Below are 22,681 nucleotides of genomic sequence, written 5' to 3'. Positions count from 1 at the left end.
TACAAATGTTTACTACTACTTTTACATTTAATACCTTTGATTCCGAGTTACATTGCAGATTCATATTTAAAAAATTGTAATTAACGTATACATTATGATGTATTATTATGGATAAAGATAAGACTTGACTGCTACCCCACAGTGTACATGGCAAAACCAAATACCAGCTGCAACATTACAGCATCAATAATTATAATCCAGTGATATATAATATTCTGAAATGGGCCATTCTGCGATGCAATACTTTTTAGTTTTGGTACGTTATATTTTAACGCCAATATGTCACCTGATCGACTTGCTGCCTGCTCACCTGCTTCACACCTGTGCAGTAGGTCCACGAGCCAAAACCAATGCAGTGTAATACAACCTGTGATGAATCCTCCCTTCACCAAGGACATGATGTTCACTTCATGATGATCTAGGAGGATGCAGTGCTGCTGTTTGCACTCTACAGAGAGGCGCTTCTGTTATTTAGTCTAACCCTCATTGATAGAAATAAGGTGGACAAAATAATAGAAACACCTCTTTTGCACAGAAGACGAGCGATGCGAGATGATTCAAAGGCAGGTCGTTGAGCTTTTCTTTTTTTTTGCAACAAACACTTTTCCGGCGGCGTCTGCTGCATTAATGGTGTGTGTGCAGAGGAAATGTGTTTATTTATGAGCAGGACACAGTTAATTACCTCTGCACGCTTTGGATAATCATCTCCAACTTCAAAGACATTTCAACCCCCAGAGACCCCGAGAGTGTGTGTGTGCGTGTGTGTGTGTGTGCATGCGTGCGTGCGTGTGTGTGTGCGTGCGTGCGTGCGTGCGTGCGTGTGGTTGAGCCGGACGACGAGCTCAGGACGCCCGAAATATCTGCTGCTAATTAGAGGAACATGTTGAGTCATCAGCGGAATATTCACAGACACTCACAACATACAAGGCTGAGAACACTGGACCTGCAGGGACGCTGGAGCACCAACAGCAGCTCCAGATTTTACTCACTCATCCGTCCTTTCTTCTGCTGCTCATCCAGGGCGCTCGACGTGCGGTTGCAACAATTCTTCTGTTTCTTCAAACACGCATGCTCGTCTCGCTTGGCGGGTGAAGTCCAGGACACGCCTCTCACATTTTTTAAACATTAGCCAGGTGTTGAACACCTTCTGCATCGTAGCTACGAGTGTGTGCTACTATTTTCTTTTACATTCAAAGATCCCCAACCCTAACTTTAATAAGCATAAATATAATTTAAACGAGTGAGTTATATAAAAATTCACGGAGTCATGAACGGAGATATTATCTATAAACATGTTTATGTTCTGCTATAAAGTTGGGCATTTAAACATGGAGGTCTATGGGGAAGGACTCGCTTTAGGAGCCTCAAGTGGCCATTTGAGGAACTGCAGTTTTTTAGCACTACCGCGTTGGCTTAATTTTTTTAGCTTGACAGAAACACACTGATATTGTGGTCGGCTCCTTGTTGGTGATCGGCTTGCTGGTCTGTTCCCTTCCTCTTCTTGTCTATAAAGACGAGACAGAATGAAGAAAGGACTGTTGATTTATCTGTAAAGGGAGGCGACCAGGAGGAGCTCTGATCAGCTGCTAAACCGGCTCAACTTGAACAGGAAGGAGCAACTTGTTCTACTCAAAGTTTGATCTGAGGCCGTGTGTTTTCATCAAGAGCAGCAGAGAGAAAGCCGCCCTGTAAAGTAAACTCTCATCTTAGCTACAGGTCACCAGATCTGGAGCACATCGTCATAAACGTACTCTTTCCTGCGTGTCCTGCTGGTCTCAGCTCTCACTTGAGAAAACATTTGTTTGAACTCAGCATGAAGGCCAAAGCGACGCAGGAGTAGTTTAAAAATGTCCTACTGAGTTTAAACTGTCACTGCAGTGTTTCCTCCTCATTTCTGAATCATCAGCTCTTTCACGGGCAGAGCGACAGCGCCACCTAGTGGTCACTTAGATATGAGGGAAGGTTTAGTGTTTCCTATCGAAGGAGGTTAAAAGTTACACTCCCTCTAAACTGGGTTCTCCGGGTTTACTTACACCTGGAAAGAGTTTTACTTTTTAGAAGTACTTCTGATTGTTTGAAGGGAGTTTCTGTTCATTTAGAAGTGCATGATGTCATACTAAGTATGTTATAGTTACACCTGTGAACACATCAAAATAAGTTCGTTAAAATTGGTATAACTGAAAAAATATAGAATTAAATAAAAATTACCAAAATATTTCAATAAGATGAAAAAATAGTTTCATCTGTGCTTTTATTCTAAGATTAAATATATTTTAAGTAAAATATATAATAAATAAAGTAAGTTTACCTAAAACTGTAAGTAATAAAAAAAATATAATAAAAATGCAACTAAAATAAAACACCAGGACAATAAAAATCATATGAGCGTAAAATTTTAAATAATAAAACCAGGACTCGTCGAATCAGTGATTCAATAACATATTTTAATTTTTCAGTGTTTTAGTATAAAAGTCCCAGCCGCCTGCTGTCGGCTGGTTTCCGCTCCTGTTGGCTATAACTGTGGTTTTTCCCAGAGAATCAGCTAAAGTACCAAATCTATTTACACACAACATCCACATCCAGAAGGGCCAAACAACACAGGAAGTCTACCCATTGCTACCCTGCCAAAGTAAAACATCAAACACTATCACCTCACCGCTCAGATTTAATGCTAAAATCCCCAAAAATAAAAACCCCAGAAGAAGAGGAGGGGCCTCTACATATGGCTCCCTGTGTGCCCGTAGTATTTTCTTACAATACTCTCTCTATAAAGTAACGCATATACATCTTCTGCTTTACAATAAATTAGTACAGGCACATTCTCTGTCCTCCTACAGCCGACTGTAGCTCAGTTCAGGTGGAAAAGATGATTCTGTGATGACAAACAGACTTGAACTCATCACAGCACACGAACAGAAAGGCTGACAAACAAACTGGAAAATAAACAGTAGTGGGAAACTTGTGGGCAGCAGATTTCTTTTTTTTTGGTTTCGGTGTGAATGATGCACTTCAGGCATTTTAAACTTTGAGAGCATCTATATAGATTTTATATAAATATGTACAAACCAAAAAAAAGAGAAAGAAACAGTCCAGTAAAAACATTCAGGTAAAAAAAAAAAAAAAGAGACAAAATCAATTAATGCCAAAGACGAAAGAACTTGAAGCTTGAGAACTCAATAACTTACAAAACCGTTTAAAAAAATGAGCAGAAATATAAATGTTCATTACAGTATGCATGTCTGTATCGTCTCTGTGTAGAGATAGCACCAGCAGAAACGCGTCGGGGGGGTCATCACCTCCGACTGTATAAATATCTGAACACCGAGTACCAGAACAAACCGAGGGAGTGAATAAATTAGTGTCGGGCCTTGTACAGGATATTTACAGGAGCTGCTGCAGTCAGTCACACAGACACGCACGCACACACACACACACACGCACACACGCACACGGACATTTTCATGGCAGTGAGATTGTTGCAGCAGTCTTGCAGCACATTTTTTTTTTTTTAAGGAGGTCAGAGGTCAAATCCGACACATTCAACAGGTTCAGACCTGTGATTTTCAGTTCTCACAGCCCAGGGGTTTATTTTCTCTCAACGTTTTGCACCCGCTAACTGAGTCGTTGTCGTTGCATAGCTCTTTGACAAAAACAAAGATGGACGTCACCAGCTACAGTATTTTGGAGGGGGGGGGGGGTTCCAGTTCACAGGAAATGGTAAACATGTATGTGTGGGTTATTTGTGCGTATGAGCGTCTCTGCTTGTGACTGTGTTCAAAACAGAAGGCTGAAACAGGAGAGAGGGATGATGGGAGGATTTCAGAGGTGGTGTGTGTGTGTGTGTGTGTGTGTGTGTGTGTGTGTGTGTGTGTGTGTGTGTGTTCAGTCCGAGGCGCCGGCCTCGCTGCCGACGCGGTTCCGGTGGTTCATGGCTCGCTCGAAGGCGAGCCGCACAGCTTTTCGGATGCAGGAGGAGCGAGCCTCCGCCAGCTTGATTTTGTCGAGCGCCCGGTTGACACCGAAGGGAGCCATCTTGGATCTAGGAAGCCATTGCCTGAGGAGAGAGCGGACAAGAGGTCAGTTCCCAACGTATCACGTGCAGCTCACAACGCTCACAAGAAAACTTGCTTTTGCTTCAGATAAAATGCAAAATTAAACATTTATCAGCATGCTTGTGCTGACGATACTCTCGTCTTTCCCCAGATGACTACGGTTCTGAGACTCTCTCTTGCTGAATGAAGACAAAACCAGACTGTTAATGAGAAGTCGTTTTTTTCCTCTACTTTACTCTTTCAGTGAGTTCCTCACCAGCTGCGCTTGCTGTCGAAGAAGTGGACGAGGAAGAGTTTCTCTGCGGACCTGAACTGCATCCGCTCTCCGGCTCTGAGAACGACCGGTGGTGGCGACGGCGGCTGGGGAAGCTCCGCCCCTTTGTGCTGACCCCCCGTCCTCCGCGCTCTGGGTTCCACGATCTGCGACGGCCACAAACAAATGAAGAGCGGGACGGAGACTTTGAGTGAAGCCGCCGTCTCACAGTAACTAGTGTGTGTGGAGTGTTTCCAGAAGAAGCCGCGCACTCACAAGAGACACACACATGCACGGCCGGGTCGAGCCGCGGACGCTCTGAGCGAACGCGGCTCGACTCCACAAACACACCAAGCAGTCCGTGATCGGCCAGCTGGAAGCTGCTGCATGGCCGCGAGCACAAATCACGAGCTACGGCACCGCACGATGGCAGAGAGGGGGCTGATGGGTAATGAGACACGGTGTGTGGGGTAGGGTGGGGTGGGGGGGCTAGCTAGCACTCACTCACCAGGGCGGGGTAGGAGGGATATCCACTACATTTAGCCCAAACTAGTTTAAGAGGCTCCAGAACAAATGGAGGAGCGGCGGAGGGCTTCCACACCTCTACAGGAACAACGATAAGCAGGTTATGAGGTTTATAATGCACACACACACACACACACACACACACACACACACACACGCTTTTTAAAGATTGACTTTAAACAGTTGACGAGACTCCTGAGGAGTCACATAGAGGGTTTATATATGTATATACATATATATGTATACATACACACATACATATATATATATATACACACACACATACACACACATACACATACATACATATACACACACACATATACATACATATATATATGAGGCAGGAACATAATGGGGCTAGTCCTGAGGTATCTTTATGTATTTAGTAAGAACTTTACATGTTAAACCAAAGATACTCCGCACGTTTGTTGAGTTGTGATGAAGTGAGTCAATAATTCACTGAACCCACACAGAAAATAACGGACTTCTCTTCACTTCCACTTTGGCCCTCTCAGGTTTCCTGTTGCTGAACCACTTTCCTTTTTCGGGCTGAAACCTGCAGCTTCGAGTCTCCGCTGACTTTATCGAGGACCTCTGAGGCCCCCCCCCCCAAAAAACAAACCCCAGTCTGACAACCAGTGAGCTTGGGAGGAGCTTTGGTAAGCTCTCATATGAAGATTTCACTTTAAAAAATACTTTTACTTCACTGTTCTTTGGGTCTCACAGGTGGAACAGTGGGAAGTGATAGAAGAACTCAACGATGTTTTTCTCACATAAACAGACTTTTTAATAAGTAAATCAGAGAGGAGAGCTGACCGATCAAAGCGTGCCATGCGGTTTCATGCACATCCATCAGGTGTCACCGAGCAGACGGACGCTGCTCTGCTCACCTGACGAGATCTTGGCGGCTTTGGCGAACTCTCCATTCTCGATGCAGGTCCCCAGGGTGCTCTTGTCGTCCACGGTGCTCCGCCGAGCCGCCGGCGACCGTCCTTTACCGCTTTTAGAAACGATGACGGTGCTGAAAGAGACATGAATCACAGGACAACGTTTAGAGTCATGCCTCTGCTGTTGTGAACTTCTTGTAACAATTAGAACATCTGAATTATAACCAGGTCCTTTTCTAGTCACATCAACATATTTTCATGTTATTACATTTTTCTCATTATTACTTATAATAAAATAACTTCTTGTTATAACGTTATATTTTGCATGACGCATGTAATGATCCTCCATTTGATTATTGATGGTCAGATTGTCGCCTGGGTCCAGACCTTTGAATCCGCCCCCTCCGAGTTCGAGTTGACTGATTCTGTCACAATTGGCATCGTGACAGAATCAGTCCGCTCTGTGAAAAAGTAATCGACCAATGAGCGCAGGGGGAGGGGCTTAAGCTTTGTTTATACTCTCGCTTGGAGCCGTAGAGCGAGCCTCCACAGACGGCACACGAGCTCCGAGTAAGAACGGAGACGTTTGGACTCAGAGAGCGTCCGAACAAAATGAACTGAAGACTTAAAAGACAACGAGTGTAACCGATAGATGCCCAGAGACTGTTCAGGACTCGCTCCTGCAGTCCTCTATGAACCCACAAGTGACATAGATGACAGGTTCATATGTGTTATACGGTGTATGTAGAAGTACTACATGAATAAATAAAACTCATCGGGTCCAAAACAAACCTTCCAGTATAGAGCAGCGTCATTCCCATCATGCCACTGTGCTCCCACTTCTCATCTATTACCTGGGTCAGTAGAACGTTATCACGGTTAAAGCTGTTTCTGCGTTATCAGTGACCTGCACAGCTCCGGATTATAACCAGATAATCCGGAGGAGATAATTCCTCCTCCACTCACCTCGTGCCGCAGAGGACGCTCCCGCTGGAGGAGATGCTCGACTCGGAGGCACAGCGGCGACGAGGCTCCAGCAGGCGGGGAGATGGTGAGATTTCCTCCTCCTCCACCACGAAACCGTTTGCTATTCCTGAAGGGAAAGAAGAAACACAGCACGTGTCACAGTGTAGTTTTGGGTTCGTACTCCGATCGTTAAAATGATTTCTTCAACATTTCAGTTCATGTTTCGTCGTGGAGGAGATTCTTTTTTTTTTTTTTTTTTACCTGTGCCGAGGCGTTTTATCGGCGACTCCTCGTCCTCCTCCTCGCCGTCGGCGCTGCTGCTGTGTCGTCTTTTCTTCGGCAGGAGGAGCGTCTCCAGTCGAGGGATCACCACCGACAGGAAGGTTTTGGCACCCAAGGAAGGCGGCGTCACAGCGGACGCCTCGTGGCTCTTGAGTGGTTTCTGGGGGCTGGCGCTCTTGGACTTGCGGAAGAGGACGTTGTTGCGCCGGTTGCCCGTGCTGGGGGCGTCAGCGTGGATGACGCCGTTGGGGAGCGGCGGGTACGGGGCGTGCCCGTTAGGTGCGTCCGTGGGCACTGAGGTAGATGTGTCGTCGAGCTCCGAGGGAGAGCGATCCGTGCTGGGTTTGGAGGCCTTCAAAGGGGGCGGCGGCTTCGGGTCGGGTGAGGCCTCGATCCGCGACAGTAAGGTCACCAGCTCTAACGTGTCCGGGGGCAGAGGGTTCTCCTGCTGTGGCGTGCAAGGCTCTGCCGGGGGTTCAGGTAGTGGTTTCTCCTCTGCCTCCGTGGGGGTCCCACTGGGCTCTGGGGGCGGGGGCTTCCGGAGGGACTTCTTCAGGCTCATCTCGCTGCGGACCTCCGTGATGGTCTTCTTCAACAGTTTGAGCCTCTTGCTGCGTGACGGGCTGTTCTTCATGGCCGTGCTCAGGTCCAGCTTCTCCAGCAGCTCTCTCAGCTGGTCCTCCAGAGGGGTCAGCTGACGGTAGGCGGGGCTCAGCAGCCGGTCCACTAGAAGAGACAGATGATCACAGGATTATCTACAGCCCTTTTACAGCTGATTCAGGAGATTTTACTCAATCAATGGACTTACCGTCCTCCCAGGAGAAGGCGGGAGGCGTCTCCAGTTTCGGGACCTCGGGCAGATGCAACCCGCTGGGGAAGTCGAAGCCGATCCTCTCGGCCTCTCTGCGGGCCCTGCGGAGGATGGCTCCTCCGTGGTCCTGCATCCTCTGGGCGGCCCTGTGGAAGAACGTGTCCTTGGCGTTGTACTTCATGCAGTTGAAGATGATGAGGTCGAAGTCGGCCTCGAACTCCTCCAGGCTCCTGTAGACGTGGCCGTCGATGCGCTTCCTCATGGTTGAGAAGTCCATGGGGTCCTTGATGTGGTCCAGGTAGTCGGGAACCTGCAGGAGACAGGGGGGACGCGTTCACTTTCATTAAGGACATTATTTCTCTGTTATGTTTCACCTTTATTGTGAAAAGGTCTGTGCATTAAAACACAGACAGGAAGTGATGTGTTGGTAGTAACAGTAGAAAAAAAAAAAAACACTGATAAGAAGGTAAAATAATACACTGGGTTCCAGCAGGCGCCCAGTAATAGTTAAAAACTCGACTTCTCTACAACTGTCAAATAATGAATTTAACATTTAAAACGTTTTCTGTCCAACAGACAAAACGATGAAATGGCGGCGGACCTCGTTGCTGTTGACGGGCTGAGCGAAGATACTGTACTGGTCCTTTTCCTGCAGCTGACTGAGCACAGCCCGCAGCAGGATGTTGAAGGGGGTCAGCTGGACCTCCAGCGCCGACTGCTGCAGCTTCATCTGACGGGACAACACACACACTTGTTTTTTGGAGTCAGTGTTTTCCTGAATATTCACACACACACGTCGTCACGTGGAAGTTCTTCAGCGCGAGTTACAAAAACGCAACACTCGCTTTTTGCAAGTCCAAAATAAAACGACATGCTGCTCAGAGTGATCTCAGTGACCGGCTCGTCTGCAGACGGCTAACGTGAACAGAGGTTGCATTGACCTGAATAATGATGGATTATTTAAGTATTAAATTGAGCTTTGCGCTTTAGAAACAGTGAGGTAGTAAATGATGATCTACCTCCTCCCTCTTCAGCTTCTCTCTCTTCCTGATGAGCTCCAGCAGCAGGCGAGCTCTCTCCAGGTCGTGGCGGAGGCGGTGCCACTCCTTCAGCTGCTCCTTCAGCGCCTGGTTCGTCTCCACGCGGTCCTGCAGAAGAAACGCACAAAACTTTTGTGGTAGGAAGAACGACATTAAAGGACGCCGCTCCGCTGTGTCGGAAGCACTGACCATCTGCTTGACTTTGGGCGGCTGAGGGTTGGCCTGCAGCCGGCGGATCAACGGCACGTTGTTCCTCGACTGCCTCTTCTGCACCCAGTAGCTCAGCACCCGCTCCACGAACACCCGCTTCCTCTGGACCGCCACCTGGTTCAGGATGGTGTCGAAGCTGACCCACGGAGGAGGAGGCAGAGGGAGATATTAACCAATAAATACGCTACATTTCAGAGGGGTGAACCCGAGCAGGAACAAGCTTCTGTTGGTCCGACTGCTCGTGCTTCTTGACCCGCACGACTTCTTCATTCACCGTGTTACAGATGCACAGCATAATTATTACAGAAATAAGACCCAGGTTATAATAAACCAGAATTATACTTCAGTTACTAAACTTATTAAATTGTCGTGGTTTCCTTACCGAAACTAGCCCGGTCTTTACTAATGTTTATTTTCCAAATCTGTGGACCTGAACAGAAACAAGAAACCTTACTGAGCCGGACATCATATATACATTTTTTTTTATCTTGATCTGGAATCCGGTCTCAATGACGAGGAACTGAGTGGACCTGGGCGAGAAAACACTATTAATTTATGTGAGAGATGCATTCTGGGAGTCCTGTTTTGCCTGCCTGCCTACCTTGAAGCGGTGATACTGGGCCCAGAGTTGGTGGGGGTCTCGGGCTCTGGTTCCGGCTCGCCTCTCTTGCTCTTCTTCTTGGCCCAGCCCTTGGCCCGGGACTTCCCCCTCTTGTCGGCCCTCTTGTGGCAGGCTCCGTTCTTTGCATGGGGCTCGTCGTAGATGCCGAGCGACCGGCGGTCGCAGCCCTCGGGTGTGTGGCTGCAGCAGTACGCGGTCTTCTTCACGGAGAAGGAGGAGGAGCCGCCAAACGGCGTCACATCCTTGACGGGTTCCATCTTCATGTAAAGGCCGGCCCTCTGGGCGCAGCTGACGTGGAAGGCGGTGTAGCAGTTGATCTTGTCGCACTGGATGCACGCGCCGGAGCCCTTCTCTTTGCACAGGTAGCAGGTGAGCTTCCAGCGCGCCGGCGGGATGTTGCGCACGCCGTCGATGGGCTCGATGAAGACTGTGTCGGAAAAGCCGACCTCGGGCACCCACAGGGCGCACGCCACGTGGCCCCAGCGGTCGTCGTCCGTCTTCTTCAGAGCTCCACCTCGGTTGGGGCAGAAGACGCACTCGGCGGGCTGCGACGGACACTGCAGGCAGTGGCGGCACAGCCACTGGCCCTCGGGGACGTACGGCACGCCGTAGCACTCCTGGTGCACGGCGATGTTGCAGGCGTCGCAGAAGAGGATGACGTTGCTGTCGGCTCCGTCTCCGTCCATGCAGACGCAGCACACGGCGTCCTCGTCCACCAGCGACTGCAGGTCGCTCTGGCCCTGCGTGACCTCGTACGACTCCTTCTCGAAGCGGTCCATGAGGAACTCGAACAGGTTGAACGACACCTGGCTGACGCCCTCGCTCTTCCTCTTCTCGTTGATGAGCTCCAGCCAGGCGTAGTCCTCCTCGTCCATGTCGTACTCCACCTCCTCGTCCAGCTCCTCCGCTGTCCTCTCCGTGTATTTGTAATACGCCGCCGGCCTCTTGGGCACCACCGGCAGGTTGTACTCAACCGTTCTGACCTTTGGCTCCAACAGGCCGCCGGTGCTGCCGTGCGTGGCCATGAGCGCGGCGTTCTTCTTCTGCTGGTTGTTTTTGAGGCGCACGGAGCGCACCAGGACCTGCTGGGGCTTCTCGTTGTTCTCCTTGTTGCTGTTGCACTCCGTGATCTCCTGCGCCGTGGGGTCATCGTCGCCGATGACGTCCAGCTTGTCGTAGATGCTGAGCCGGTGCACGCGGCCGTCCACCTCCAGCTCCACGATCCGCTGGGCCTGCGCGTACGTCAGCGTCTCCCGGTTGGGCGACGGCTTGATGGGCGACGAATCTCTCTTCAGCACCGCGGGTCGGTGATGTCGACTTTTCTTCTTCATCTCGAAGCCGCAAAGACCCTGAGAACCAGACGAATGACACGACAGCGTCAAAGACTCAACTTACAATTTCTTAGAGTCATTAAGTCTGTGAAGCAACGAGCAGCGCACGCAGCAGTGTGTGTTACGTCTAACAGAACCTGCAGTAATCATTACCAGGCCTTGACCCTCAATGAGGCCTTCAGGAGCAATCATGCAGCAGTTAACGTGTTTACACAAGGATGTCTTTACCTCTTCAATCAGAGAGGACCACAGAACAGAGACAGTCATTTTACTTCCAGTGGTTTGTACTTGTTCTGCAAGTCTATCAAACTATGAATGTATTGCTGATGCAGAGCGTCTGTCACATGGTACAGACACGTCTTATCTAACCACAGACGGCCTGGATATTGTTTGAACATGTTTGATATATGTTCCACTGTGATACACGTGTTTCCAATTATTACGTTTGGGGAACATAAACGTGTTCAATCATTCTCCTCGTGTCACAAAATATACTAAACTGCTAAATGTACGAGGGCTGCACGACCATGGCCAAAAGGATAACCGGGATTATTTATTCATTCATTTTAAGGACAAAATATTTCCGTGTTGTGCAACATTGCTGCTAATGTACAAATCTGTATCCATTCACAAATGAAACGGGTCCTCCTTTCACATAGTGTGTCTGTTTGTGCAGCTTTAATTCATTTACTGGGTCATGTTTTCAGTTGGTTGTAGTTGGGAGCAAAGGGGGCGGAAACGATAACGTTCACTGGATGAAAGAAAGAAAAGCACCACACCTCCACGGCCACTCATGACAGCGAGCCCGGCTGAAGCCGCTGGTTGTTGGAAATAATCGGCTAACAGCAGCTGCAGCCCGTTCGGTTTCTCTGGTGTATGTGTGTGCGCTACCCACCGGCTAACGTTAGCTCCTCTTTAACTGAACCCACAACGTTTATATTTTGTTATTAATCGCACCACAGCTTGAAAAGCGATGCACCACACACGGGTCCGTTACAATAAAAGAAGACCCCGGTGTGTCCTCCTCCTCTCCGGCGGTTGGCCCTCCCGGTGGCCGGTTAAACGCATTAGGACACTCCGTCCACAAACCGGGGCTAACGTTAGCCTGCTAGCATTAATACACCTAAACTGAAGGGGGAGGAAATATGGCGACCAGCACAACAAGAAACTGCCTAGATTTGTAAAAGGGGAGGCTGTCTCTCAGACCAGCACGGACTGGTTTTTAGATGTAAACTAGTCCGGACTATAAGGGGGGTGATATTAAAGAGGTGAGGACACAGTGGGGCTGAACTTACCAAAGGTATTTTCACGAATTCAGCTTGTAAAAACAGCAGCAATGGCGGCGCGGCCCTGCGGAGCGAAGCTGCAGTTAAATCCACATTTTCAGTCCGCTCGTCCAACGGCCGCTGCTCGCGCTGCTCAACCGAGTTAAACTTGAGAAGTAACCGACAGATATCCAGCGCGACGGAGCCGGTATTTTACTTTAATCGGTTGTAATTTAGCTGCTCAGTACGGCCGTTTAGAAGCGGTTAGAAGCGGCAGAGCTCAGCGGCTGCCCGGAGCTTCTCTTCACCCAACAACAATGCGGTTGTGCGAGTCGTCCTTACGTTATGACGTCAGCGCGTACAGACGCAGTACGTCGTAATAGTAGGGACTCAAGTACTGGACTAAAGTACAAATCAGAGGTACTTGTATTTTACAAGTATTTCTATGTAATTTAACTTTATACTTCTCATGCACTACAGCTCAGAGGTACATATTGTACTTTTTACTGTACTACATCTCAGATGTGAGATACGTGGTTCTCACAGCTGTAGGTTAAACTAACCAACAATATATAAATAAATAAAAATTTGCACAGCCGTAAACATCTACAGCAGCAAAATGCAAAATTGCTTGGAGACAAAAATATAACAGTTTATTCACTCTTAAAATACAAATCACGTAAACCACATTTGACGGTTTGCCTCTAAGAGATGACTTTTATTTTTAAAATATAAAATGTTTACAATTCCTCAAGCCTAATGAACGGAAGGATCTGCCACAAATAAAAAACATGAAATCAGAATAGTAAAAATATCTGGTACAGTGTGGTGTGTTTAGCCTAGCTTAGCACAAAGGTGGATTAAGGAAAAGGCTAGCAGTTTCCCCCTGCTTCCAGTCTTCGTGCTAAGCTAAGCTAAGCACACCAAAATGCTGGACTGTTCCTTTAACTCGTCTCAGGTGGATTCGGCCGCTGCCTCTGCCTCCTCTTGACTCTGGTTGGACGGAGCGTCTTCTCTGGACAGCAGGTTGTTCTTGCGCAGGTGGCAGGCCTGCTGGTAGGGGGGGCGTATCGGCGGCTGGGTGGGGGGGGTGTACTGGTACTGTTTACCAGCATCCAGCTGAAGAAAGAAAGAAGGCAACAGCTCGGAGATGGTTTAGGTGTGACAAAAAGAAAAAAACATTTACACACATTAATTAGAAGTATTTGACATATAGTTTCAGTTTATTCATATCTAAAGGGATTCTTAAGTCTGTCATTCAGACATGACGGCATTTAAAGAAGAATCTGCAGGATTTGGGGTTAATTCATTATCTAAATGAATAGATCTTTAAGGGATTATCTGCACTAGTTTTACTGTAAGAGCCATGTTTCTGTTATTAAAGATAGTCCTGTGTCTCCTCACCTGCAGAGGGTAGGTCCTGTCCGAGTCGAAGGCACTGAGGTCACCGCACGCCAGGAAGGGAACGATGACACGGTTGGGACCCTCCAACTGGTTAAAGTCCACATCTGAAGGACAGAGACCACAATCCAGACTGAGGAAAACCAGGACCAGGACACGCAGTGAAACAAGAGACTACCGGTATGCAACCTTTAAAATAAGAAATAACGCATTCGTCCTCTTTCAAAATGACATAAGATATAAAACACTCTGACCAGTAGTTTTTGGTGTCTCTGACATTACTGACTTTATGATTCTTCTCTTCTTCGTGCTCCTGTTGCACCATGTTTTAGGATTCACCGTTAATCCTTCATTACCACATGGGGTCACTGTTCAGCAACTTTCTTTGGTATCAATATATTTTATGTGCTAAAAGGTCTTTTTCCCTTAGATGTCCACTTTAAAGACAGAACAGGAAACTAAGACAATGAGCATGATATATATGATGTATATGATGTATATGATATATATATATGTTGCACCTCTCTATGGGCCTTTTAAATTAGTTAAGCAGAGCCGGCCAACTTGTCAACTAACAGGGTGCGTCTCAAGTGAAGGGAAGTGGTTTCTATCTTGTAGAGGCCTTGTGTTTTCCTGATCCAGATCAGGTATCCAGACACGGACCACACGGGATCGTAGTTACCGTAGGAGTGATCCAGCAGAGGGTTGGACATGTTGGGGACGTAACCGTCAGGAGGAGAGTAATTCTGGCACACTACGAAGGCCTCTGCACACAGACACACAGACACACAGACAGACACATACTGTGAGTAATGAATGTGGTACAATAGACACAATTTAATAGTTTAAGACGATTTTATCAAGCAGTCTGTGCACAAAAGTTGTATAAAAGATGACTATATGAGCAGGTGGGCGGGGTTTGTCTGCTGTTTGAGCCGTGTGAGTGGTCCACAGGTGGTGGGTGGTGGTGGGTGGTGGGTTACTTACCTATGCTGGAGTTCCTGCTGCTGCGAGGCTTGGCGCAGGTCACACCACTGAAGAAGATCTTCAGCTGAGAGTACAGCAGAGTCACGTCTTTACCTCTGAAGATCTGAGCCAGAAGAGTGAAACCTTCACCTTACATTACCACGCACACAGCCGACTGCATCGCCACAGTTCAGCATCCAGAGACCGTTATTCCACGACTTCTTATTGGGCTTCAGCCTCACGTTTAACGGTAAATGAAACCTGGTGGAGATCTGAACTCTACTGAGTTCTTTGTAGATAATAAATCACCCGAACAAGAGCTGGACTCACCTTGGCCACAAACGTCCCTCCAGGTTTCAGGACGTGAGTTGTGATGTTCAGAGCCTGAGAGACAAACGGGGATCAGTGTGACATCGCAGACCGACAGGTGAACAACAAAAACACACCTCCGTGTACTCACGGCCAACAGGAGCTGAGCCTGGATGTACTCGTCCACGTCGTGGAGCCCGGTTACTATGGAGAAAGAGCGGTAAAATGACTGAATTAAAAGTAAAAAAGGGAGAGCCTTAAGAACAGGCGAGGACAGACAGGAAGTCTCACCGTCTGGAGCTCCGTCACACACCACCAGGTCGGCCGGCTGACCCTCAAAGTGACGGATGATCTCCTGAGCCGTCGACACCTGAGAGGAAGAAGAAGAAGACACGGGTCATGTGATGCACCGCCGCACTTCTTCGAGTCTTTGAAGAAGTTCTACGGGTCCTTGAGGATCCGTCGCCTCTTTAAAGACCCAAAGAAACTAAAAAGAACCTCCTCCAGGACCATTGGGACCGCCTCAAATATGACTAGAACTTGGATCTTGCGTCCACTCCTGAAGCCGTGCCCACAATTAGCTCCTGGAACGTGAACGCAAAATTCTAATAAAAGGAGAACCAACGACGATGTGTCTATGTTACGTTTGGTTAAGATCCCGCAGTGGACAAGAGGACGATCAGAGCTGCATGCTCGTCCACGGTGTCCTCACCTTAGTGATGTCTCCCTGGATCTGAGTGACTCCTGGTAGAGGAGCCATGGCCTGCAGGTCCACCGCCACGATCTTCACCTCCTCACCGGCGTCGCCCTTCTCCTCCTGAGCTCTGAGTGGAAAAAAACAAAACAACGACATAGTTAACTCTTGGCTTTATTAAAATCCATTTCATATCTGTCCAGGTGAGCTTATGGTTAATAAAGAAGATGTAAAACCTGAGTTTCCGACTGAGGACTTGACTCCAGCTGCCAGGAGCTGCACACAGATCAACGGCTCTGTTCACACCTGAGAGGGAAAATAAAACCTTAATGCAAATCAGACATTTAATAGAAGACAGAAGAAGAACACAGCCTGAAGAGCCCAAAGAGGACCCAGACTCCGGCTCAGTTCCACCCTTTTCAGGGGGCTGTAGTGTAGGCGGGACCTGTCGGGGACCTGTCGGGTGTCTGGTCGTCTCAGGTGTCTCACCTGTGAACAGGTTGAACTCGTGGTCGAGCTGCAGCAGCTTGAAGGCACTCCTCGCTCTCCAGCCCTCCTCTTTGGCCAGACGGTAGTAAATGTCCCGCTTGTCTTTGGAGGAGCGACCCATCCTGACCTCTGACCCCTTTGATGAAAACAAAACACACACAGAACCAGTAAGACACCAGCAACATCTTACTGGTTTCTCTTCTCTCAGTGGAATAAATAGTTTTTACCAAATTAAATTCCATATAAACGACTGTTGTTAACCAACTAAGAAAGTCAAGATTCATCATTAAAGACTTGCGTTTGGTTTATTCTATATCAGCCGAATTTACCAGCACGTCTTAATGAATTCACAATATATTTGATAATTGTTTAGAACACATTGTTATAGTGCTGAACACCGGGTAACCCGATTTAAACCACTTGTAAAACGGGGTTTTGCGTAGAGTGCACAATAAACTGCATATTTCACGGCTGCCGGAGCTTATTGTCGAACGTTCGATTAGTTTATGTCTCCAGGGAGAATATATACATCTTTATTTAAAACAATATATGTAAAACAATAGCGCAATATCACATTCCACATACAATGAACCGTTTACAAACTGTGTTGCTTACTGTTCACGTGTTGTTCCGGTGTTGACGGTGGAAGGACCCCCGGTGGTAGCGGTCCTACGAAAACGCCTGTTCAAAATGACGGTGCCCTTGACGAACATCAATGATAAAAGATCAAATACAGACATTCATCTTTTTGAATCAAACTTATACTTTAGTGACGACAAACTTTATGAATGTTTTTCTTTTTCCTTGTAGTAATTCCCATTGTTTCCATGTTTCTGTCGTCTCAGTAGCGGCCACACGGTGTCGCTGCAGACACAGGAAAGAGAATCACTCAGAGAAATATCACTGATGTATTTGGGTCCAATTAAAAGGACGTTTCTATTGTTCTGTATCAAAACATATATACACAGATACATTTTATTTAAAACGAAAATAATGTGGATGGAAAATAATCATTAATGCTCCAAAAATGATTTAATCTTAATGCACTATGAACTAGAAGACCATAATATTTTCGGTGACCAAGTGTTCACTGAGGGGTTTATTTGCCCGTTTCGTGGAGTTTCAAGGATTGTTAAATGGTTATAAATGTGCAATAACCCAATATAGCCAAAATCTGTTACGAAAACAGACGGATTACCTTCAATTCAGCAATTAAATCATCATTAATCATCAATAAATTAAATGTTTTTCCAATTTAAATTAAAGTTATGCAGCGATTTGTTTCCTTAATGGAAGTCTATGAGCCTTCTATAACACTTGAAATTAGAAATAAAGAGTTTTGTCTTCCTATATTGTTCATTTCATTATCAATTAAATGGTCACAAAATTATGTGTTTGTTCAGGGCGGTCTTAAACAAAGTGTCAAATTCATGTATTTTGTATATAAATGAGTATGTGTGTAGTAGTAGTAGTAGTAGTAGTAGTAGTAGTTTTACATCTTGTTGTGGTTGTTTTAAAGCTTTTGTGGTTGTTTGGAGTCTCTGTAGTTGCATTATGTCTCTTTGTAGCCATTTTGTTCCAATTTGTTGTTGTTTTGAGTTTCTTTATCAGTTTATGTCTCTTCGGGTTTGTTTTTTAACTCTTTGTGGTAGTTTTGAGTCTCTTTCTCGCTGCTTTTACCTTTGTTAAATCGGTCCATTTAAGATAATATTTACACTCTGTGAATTTTGGCAAACCTTTCTGAACTGTGTTTTTATGAAAATGATGATCTTTAATTTCACAAGAAGCTGCCGACTGATTGCTGATTATACGACTGTTTCCATGAGCAGCAGGCCAGGCTGAGATGTTCCTGTCAGATTCATGCGGTCAGCATCTTCTTATTATTTTCGGTACATGTTTCAACATCAGCAGAGAGTCATTGAGAGGAGACATTACAGCTGCAACTAAGCATAATGTTAAAAGTTGATGAATCCATCAGTTATGTTTTTGAAGTGATCAATCATTGAGTCTATAAAACACGAGTGGTGTTTAGTGCAGCACACATTGTTGAGATGGAGTCCAAGGTGACATCTTCAAATGTCTTGGTTTGTCCGACCGAGAGTCCAGAAGCCAAAGATATTCAGTGGAGTCAAACTTATGCCTTTCACTTTTCAGAGGTAAAATACAAGAAAGTCTTGTTGGAGTCCTGATCCAGACCCCTCCAGAACCAGTTCTATCAGAACCAATGCTCTACAGTCCAGCTCCTTTCTTTCCGGCTCTTCAAGAGAAGTCCTTTGGCTGCGACCATTCCAAACTTCTACCAGTTTTCTGTACATTTGAAAGCTGCCACAGAGCATCTGAATCATAATCCACCTCCATCGTTCTGTCATGAATCAAAGAACAGCAGTGAAAGTGTCCTGATGATCAACCAGACAACAGAGGTGAGTGTGTGTGTCCTCACTCACTTTACACCTAACACAATTATTTCAGCTGTTTTGGAATATTAAATTAAACGATGGATCACTTTGAGGATCTGGTTCAGGTCCAAACTAAACCTGTAGAAGCAGCATTCAGTTCTGATGCTCCACAAATGTGAAACAATCTGCAGCTCTGCTCCAGCTCTCAGTTCTCTAAGACTTCTCTGTTTGACACTGAAAATATGAATTTTATGAAGTTGAATTTGAGACTTTTTCCCACTTTTCACTGCAACTGCTGCACAGCAACTTCCCTCTGGATGAATCCAGATTATCCTAAATACACTGACGGGATTTAGAATAATAGATTAAAACTTGACTAAAAGAAGAACAGAATAAAACACGTTGTTGTTGGTGTGAGTGAGCAGTTTATTCTCTGATATAATGATTCAAGAGAAATATCTGTGAGCGCTCTGCTCTGATCGTCTTCACTGATGAGTTACTGGTCTTCAGTTGTACACATCATATTCACACCTCTCTGAACTGTGTGAGTGAAACTGATTATATCTGATTTCACAAGAAGCTGCGGACTGATTTCAGATTATAGGAATGTTTCCATGACAGGCTGAGCTGTTCCTATCAGATGAATGCTGTCAGAGTCGTCTTATTATTTCTGATAGATGTGTTAACTTCAGCAGTTACAGCTACTTACTACTATAACTACTGCAGTCTGTGTGTAACTGTTTGCGTTCTCTCACTGTGTCTCACTCAGTTCACTGCATCATGTTTCTGTGTTCTTTCACTTGAATTAGTGCTTCGTGAAGCTGCAGGATGTCTTCAGCTCTGCTGCTTTCTTCATTCACATCGACTCATATTGTTTTATTCTGGAGGTTCATTTTTCAATCTCCGCTTTTTATTTTGAAATTGATCTGAAGCTGTGAATCTGTTTGTGTTGTTTTTAGCTGCATCAACACGGTTTAAGTGAGGCTTGTACACAGACCGACTGGTCCATGTGACTGTCGATCATCAGATCAATATCTCTGTGAGCACATCCAGCACCTTCCTGTGTGTTGCTGTTGTGATCCATACATCATGTGTGCTTCAGTTTGCTTGTTTCTCCTTCACCGAATAGCTTCTTGTGATTTATTAGTTCTGATGATTTAATAAACTCACATGTTGTCTGTTCCACGTCCAAAAATGATCCGACTGGACCCAAGTTCAACAACCCTTAAAGTACTTTGTTAAAGTAGTACTAGTACTAAATGTATCTGTGCAATACAAGTATGAGTGTTTAGTTTTACGTATGTGTTCATATTTTATTCAGATTGTTTGATTAGGAGGATATTTTGTATCAAAATCCCTTTAGCACAAAAGTAATCAAACGACTTAAGAACAACAATAAGCAAAGTCCTTATGAAATATGCAAAATCCTTATTTAGAAAATTAGGTACATTTATGAAGTAATAAAAACCCATAATTACAACATTCTTATTAATAAGCAATATCCTTAATTACATAATATTGAAAATTCATACAAAATAAGCAAACATGTAATGAGAAAGGTAATTTCAATAATTACAAAATCAAGTGAAACTCTCGTGATTTAAGCAAAATAATTTTTCTTAATTCCTAAATTACAAAATTAAATCAATTTACGAAGAACAAAAATTTGCAAAAATCTTATGAAATAAGCAAAATCATTGATTAGAAAAAACTAAATCCATAATGACAATGTTCTTATGAAATAAGAAAAATCCATAACAATAAAAAATAGTAAATTGATTGATTGCAACATTAATGAAGTACAACAATGAGCTAAATTCTAATGAAATAAGTAATATCCTTAATAACACAATAAACCAAAATGCATATGATTTAAGTAAAAAAAGAAAAAAAAGAAAAATTAATAATTACAATTTTCTAATGATGTAAGCAAAATCCTTAATTACAAAATGAACTACAATGATTAACTACAACTATGAGCAAAATAATAACATTTCTGAATCACAAATAAATGAGTTTTTAGGGGCTGATCACAGCGGGACGTTGTTCCTATTTGTATTATTATGATTATCTTTGAGCTAAATGTTGTCCTGCTGCCAAAATGTTGCTCACTACAATAAGTGAAGTCATGAAGTTCATTATACTTTTAAAGGACAAACAGCAACAGATTGTCAACATTGAGTATCGTTCTACAGAATGTAGAAGATAGAAGTTAATGTTTCATGTTTAATATCTCACAGTAACATTGTTCCTGATAGTCTCTGGTTTCTGCTTGGACTCTGGTAAACCGGCTCTCAAGTCTACTTTTAAATGAAGCTTTATATCTGTGAGGTGTTTTTAAAGATTCACGTCTTCAGCAGGAACCAATGGGCTTGGAGCTGAGAGCCACAGACAGGAGGTCAGAACGTGTGGAGAGACCAACACATTGTTGAGAGTAAGAAAGACTATAATAATGTGAGATCATATTCAGCCTTCTGGTTTCAAGGGAACATGCGTATCAAAGGGAGCTGATGGTGGTTGTGTGGTAGAAATCATCTGGATGTGAGATGAGCTCCTTGGAGGAGCTACTCTGCTCCCTGAGCTCCTTCTTCTTCTTCAGCTGCAGGAACACCCAGCTTATAACGAACCAGCTCAGTGTTCTTCTGTCTGCACGGCATCTGCCCCCTGTTGGCCTGCAGAGACATGACAGCACAGTCCTGTCTTCAGTTCACTAAACACAGAGCGAGAGCTTCATCTCAGTGGCTGGTCTAAACAACAGACGTGTGTCCGTACCTTACAGTAGAAGTAAAGGGCAACGTTCAGCAACAGCAGAGTCAGCAGCAGGACGATCGCTCTGATGATCAGAGGTGTTGGATCTGAACAAACACATGGACAGTCATCACATCACACGACATCATGAGTCCAACAGCTCCCACTGACCCTGAAATCTACAATCACTGACACACACTAACACGTTAACGACCGTCTCAGCGTTTGGTTTCCAGGATGACCCTGGTTCTCTGAGTGAGGTATCGGAGCACACCGCCCTTCTTGCTTCTGATTGGTGGAGGAACTACACTTGAAAATGGCGAGTTATGACTAAGGGGTGTTATGACTGATGTGGTGGCAGTGGAGCTTTGTGATTGGTCACCTCAGAAGCTGCTTCAGTTCTCAGAGAACCAGAGTTATCCTGGTATCCAAACCTGCTCTGTCCTACAGTAGATTGTTACAGACTGTGTTGAGGTTTGGTTACTATATGACATGTGTAACACAATGACAGGAGTCACAGTGTCATTCTAGAAACAACAACATGGACTCTGTGGTCAGCTGATCATCTTCAGTCAGTTTGGACCAATCATCTTCAAACCTGCATGTAAACAGTCAGCTTACCTAAGACAGTGATAGAGAGCAGACGGCTCTCAGAGGAGAAGTTATGATTAAAAACATAGAGGTGATAAACACAGCTGTAGCTTCCTTGGTGGGCGGGCTCTACAGCAGGAAACAGGAAGTGGGCAGAGTGATTGACAGCTGGCTGGGTGTAGTTGTGTGCTGAGTTGGAGGAAGTGAAGGTGAGCTGGAAGGAGCCTCCTAGGTACTGTGGCTGGATGGAGCAGCAGATGGTGAAGGTGGAGCGCCGGAGCATCGGAGCCCCCTGCTGCTGGGCCTCGGAGACCCCGTACATTGAGGAGGACACAGTGATGATTGGCTGAAGCAGCAGGTCTGTAAACAAAGAGAGATGATGAAAGTTCATGTTTACCCTCCATTGAACGAGATGGACCCTGAATAAGCACGTGATGTCAGAGGACTGACAGACAGAGAGACAGAGAGACAGACAGGTGTGTCCTCCAGGTGGAGCTCGGCAGTCTAAGGAGGGTTTGAAGCTTCCAGAAACAAGCCACCTCTCTACACTTCAGGATGTCGTTGTCCTGGTTAACTTTACAGTTCAGTCCAATGGAAACCCATTGACTGTCACTGTGACAGAGGAAGAAACATACTGGAAACACTGCTGTCAGAGATGATGTCACTGATGGGCTTACCTGAGCAGATGAGATCCAAGATGGAGGAAGAATGTGATATTACACACTCTCTCAGAGCAGATCCTGAATGAACACATGTAGAAACGATCCACCACACAGATATCTCTGAGGACTCTTCTCTCTCTCTGATAGAAACAGCAGAGCCACAGTCCAGCTCTCTACA

At 45.6% G+C, this 22,681-nt stretch overlaps 2 protein-coding genes across 5 annotated transcripts; both read right to left on the bottom strand.

The window, feature by feature from the left end:
* Window positions 1–2,664: 2,664 nt before the first annotated feature.
* Window positions 2,665–12,565, bottom strand: LOC116393386 (bromodomain-containing protein 1-like). 4 transcript variants are annotated; one of them, XM_031865709.1, is made up of 12 exons: window positions 12,278–12,565; window positions 9,631–11,000; window positions 9,009–9,165; window positions 8,799–8,927; window positions 8,381–8,509; window positions 7,777–8,089; window positions 6,948–7,694; window positions 6,687–6,813; window positions 5,724–5,854; window positions 4,814–4,908; window positions 4,309–4,472; window positions 2,665–4,054 (listed from the first exon to the last, which is right to left on the bottom strand). In XM_031865709.1, the coding sequence occupies exons 2-12, from the start codon at window positions 10,980–10,982 to the stop codon at window positions 3,883–3,885; spliced, it is 3,516 nt and encodes a 1,171-aa protein (XP_031721569.1). In that variant the 5' UTR covers window positions 10,983–11,000; window positions 12,278–12,565; the 3' UTR covers window positions 2,665–3,882. The 4 variants fall into 4 exon arrangements, with proteins under 4 accessions (XP_031721569.1, XP_031721552.1, XP_031721560.1 ...); XM_031865692.1 differs by lacking the exon at window positions 4,814–4,908 and having other exon boundaries at window positions 3,951–4,054; window positions 8,799–9,165; XM_031865700.1 differs by lacking the exon at window positions 4,814–4,908 and having other exon boundaries at window positions 3,962–4,472; window positions 12,278–12,564.
* Window positions 12,566–12,869: 304 nt separating this feature from the next.
* ftsj1 (FtsJ RNA 2'-O-methyltransferase 1) lies at window positions 12,870–16,759 on the bottom strand. Its single transcript, XM_031865723.1, has 11 exons — window positions 16,722–16,759; window positions 16,107–16,242; window positions 15,854–15,923; window positions 15,636–15,747; window positions 15,215–15,293; window positions 15,075–15,127; window positions 14,945–14,998; window positions 14,636–14,738; window positions 14,331–14,414; window positions 13,652–13,755; window positions 12,870–13,366 (listed from the first exon to the last, which is right to left on the bottom strand). The coding sequence occupies exons 2-11, from the start codon at window positions 16,225–16,227 to the stop codon at window positions 13,202–13,204; spliced, it is 945 nt and encodes a 314-aa protein (XP_031721583.1). The 5' UTR covers window positions 16,228–16,242; window positions 16,722–16,759; the 3' UTR covers window positions 12,870–13,201.
* Window positions 16,760–22,681: the final 5,922 nt, after the last annotated feature.

The sequence above is a fragment of the Anarrhichthys ocellatus genome, unplaced genomic scaffold (assembly GCF_004355925.1).
Source record: "Anarrhichthys ocellatus isolate YVR2014 unplaced genomic scaffold, GSC_Weel_1.0 scaffold2, whole genome shotgun sequence".
In the NCBI taxonomy this organism is placed as follows: Eukaryota; Metazoa; Chordata; class Actinopteri; order Perciformes; family Anarhichadidae; genus Anarrhichthys; species Anarrhichthys ocellatus.
Note: the sequence above shows the minus strand (reverse complement) of the source record. Positions and strands in the feature narration are given on the sequence as shown.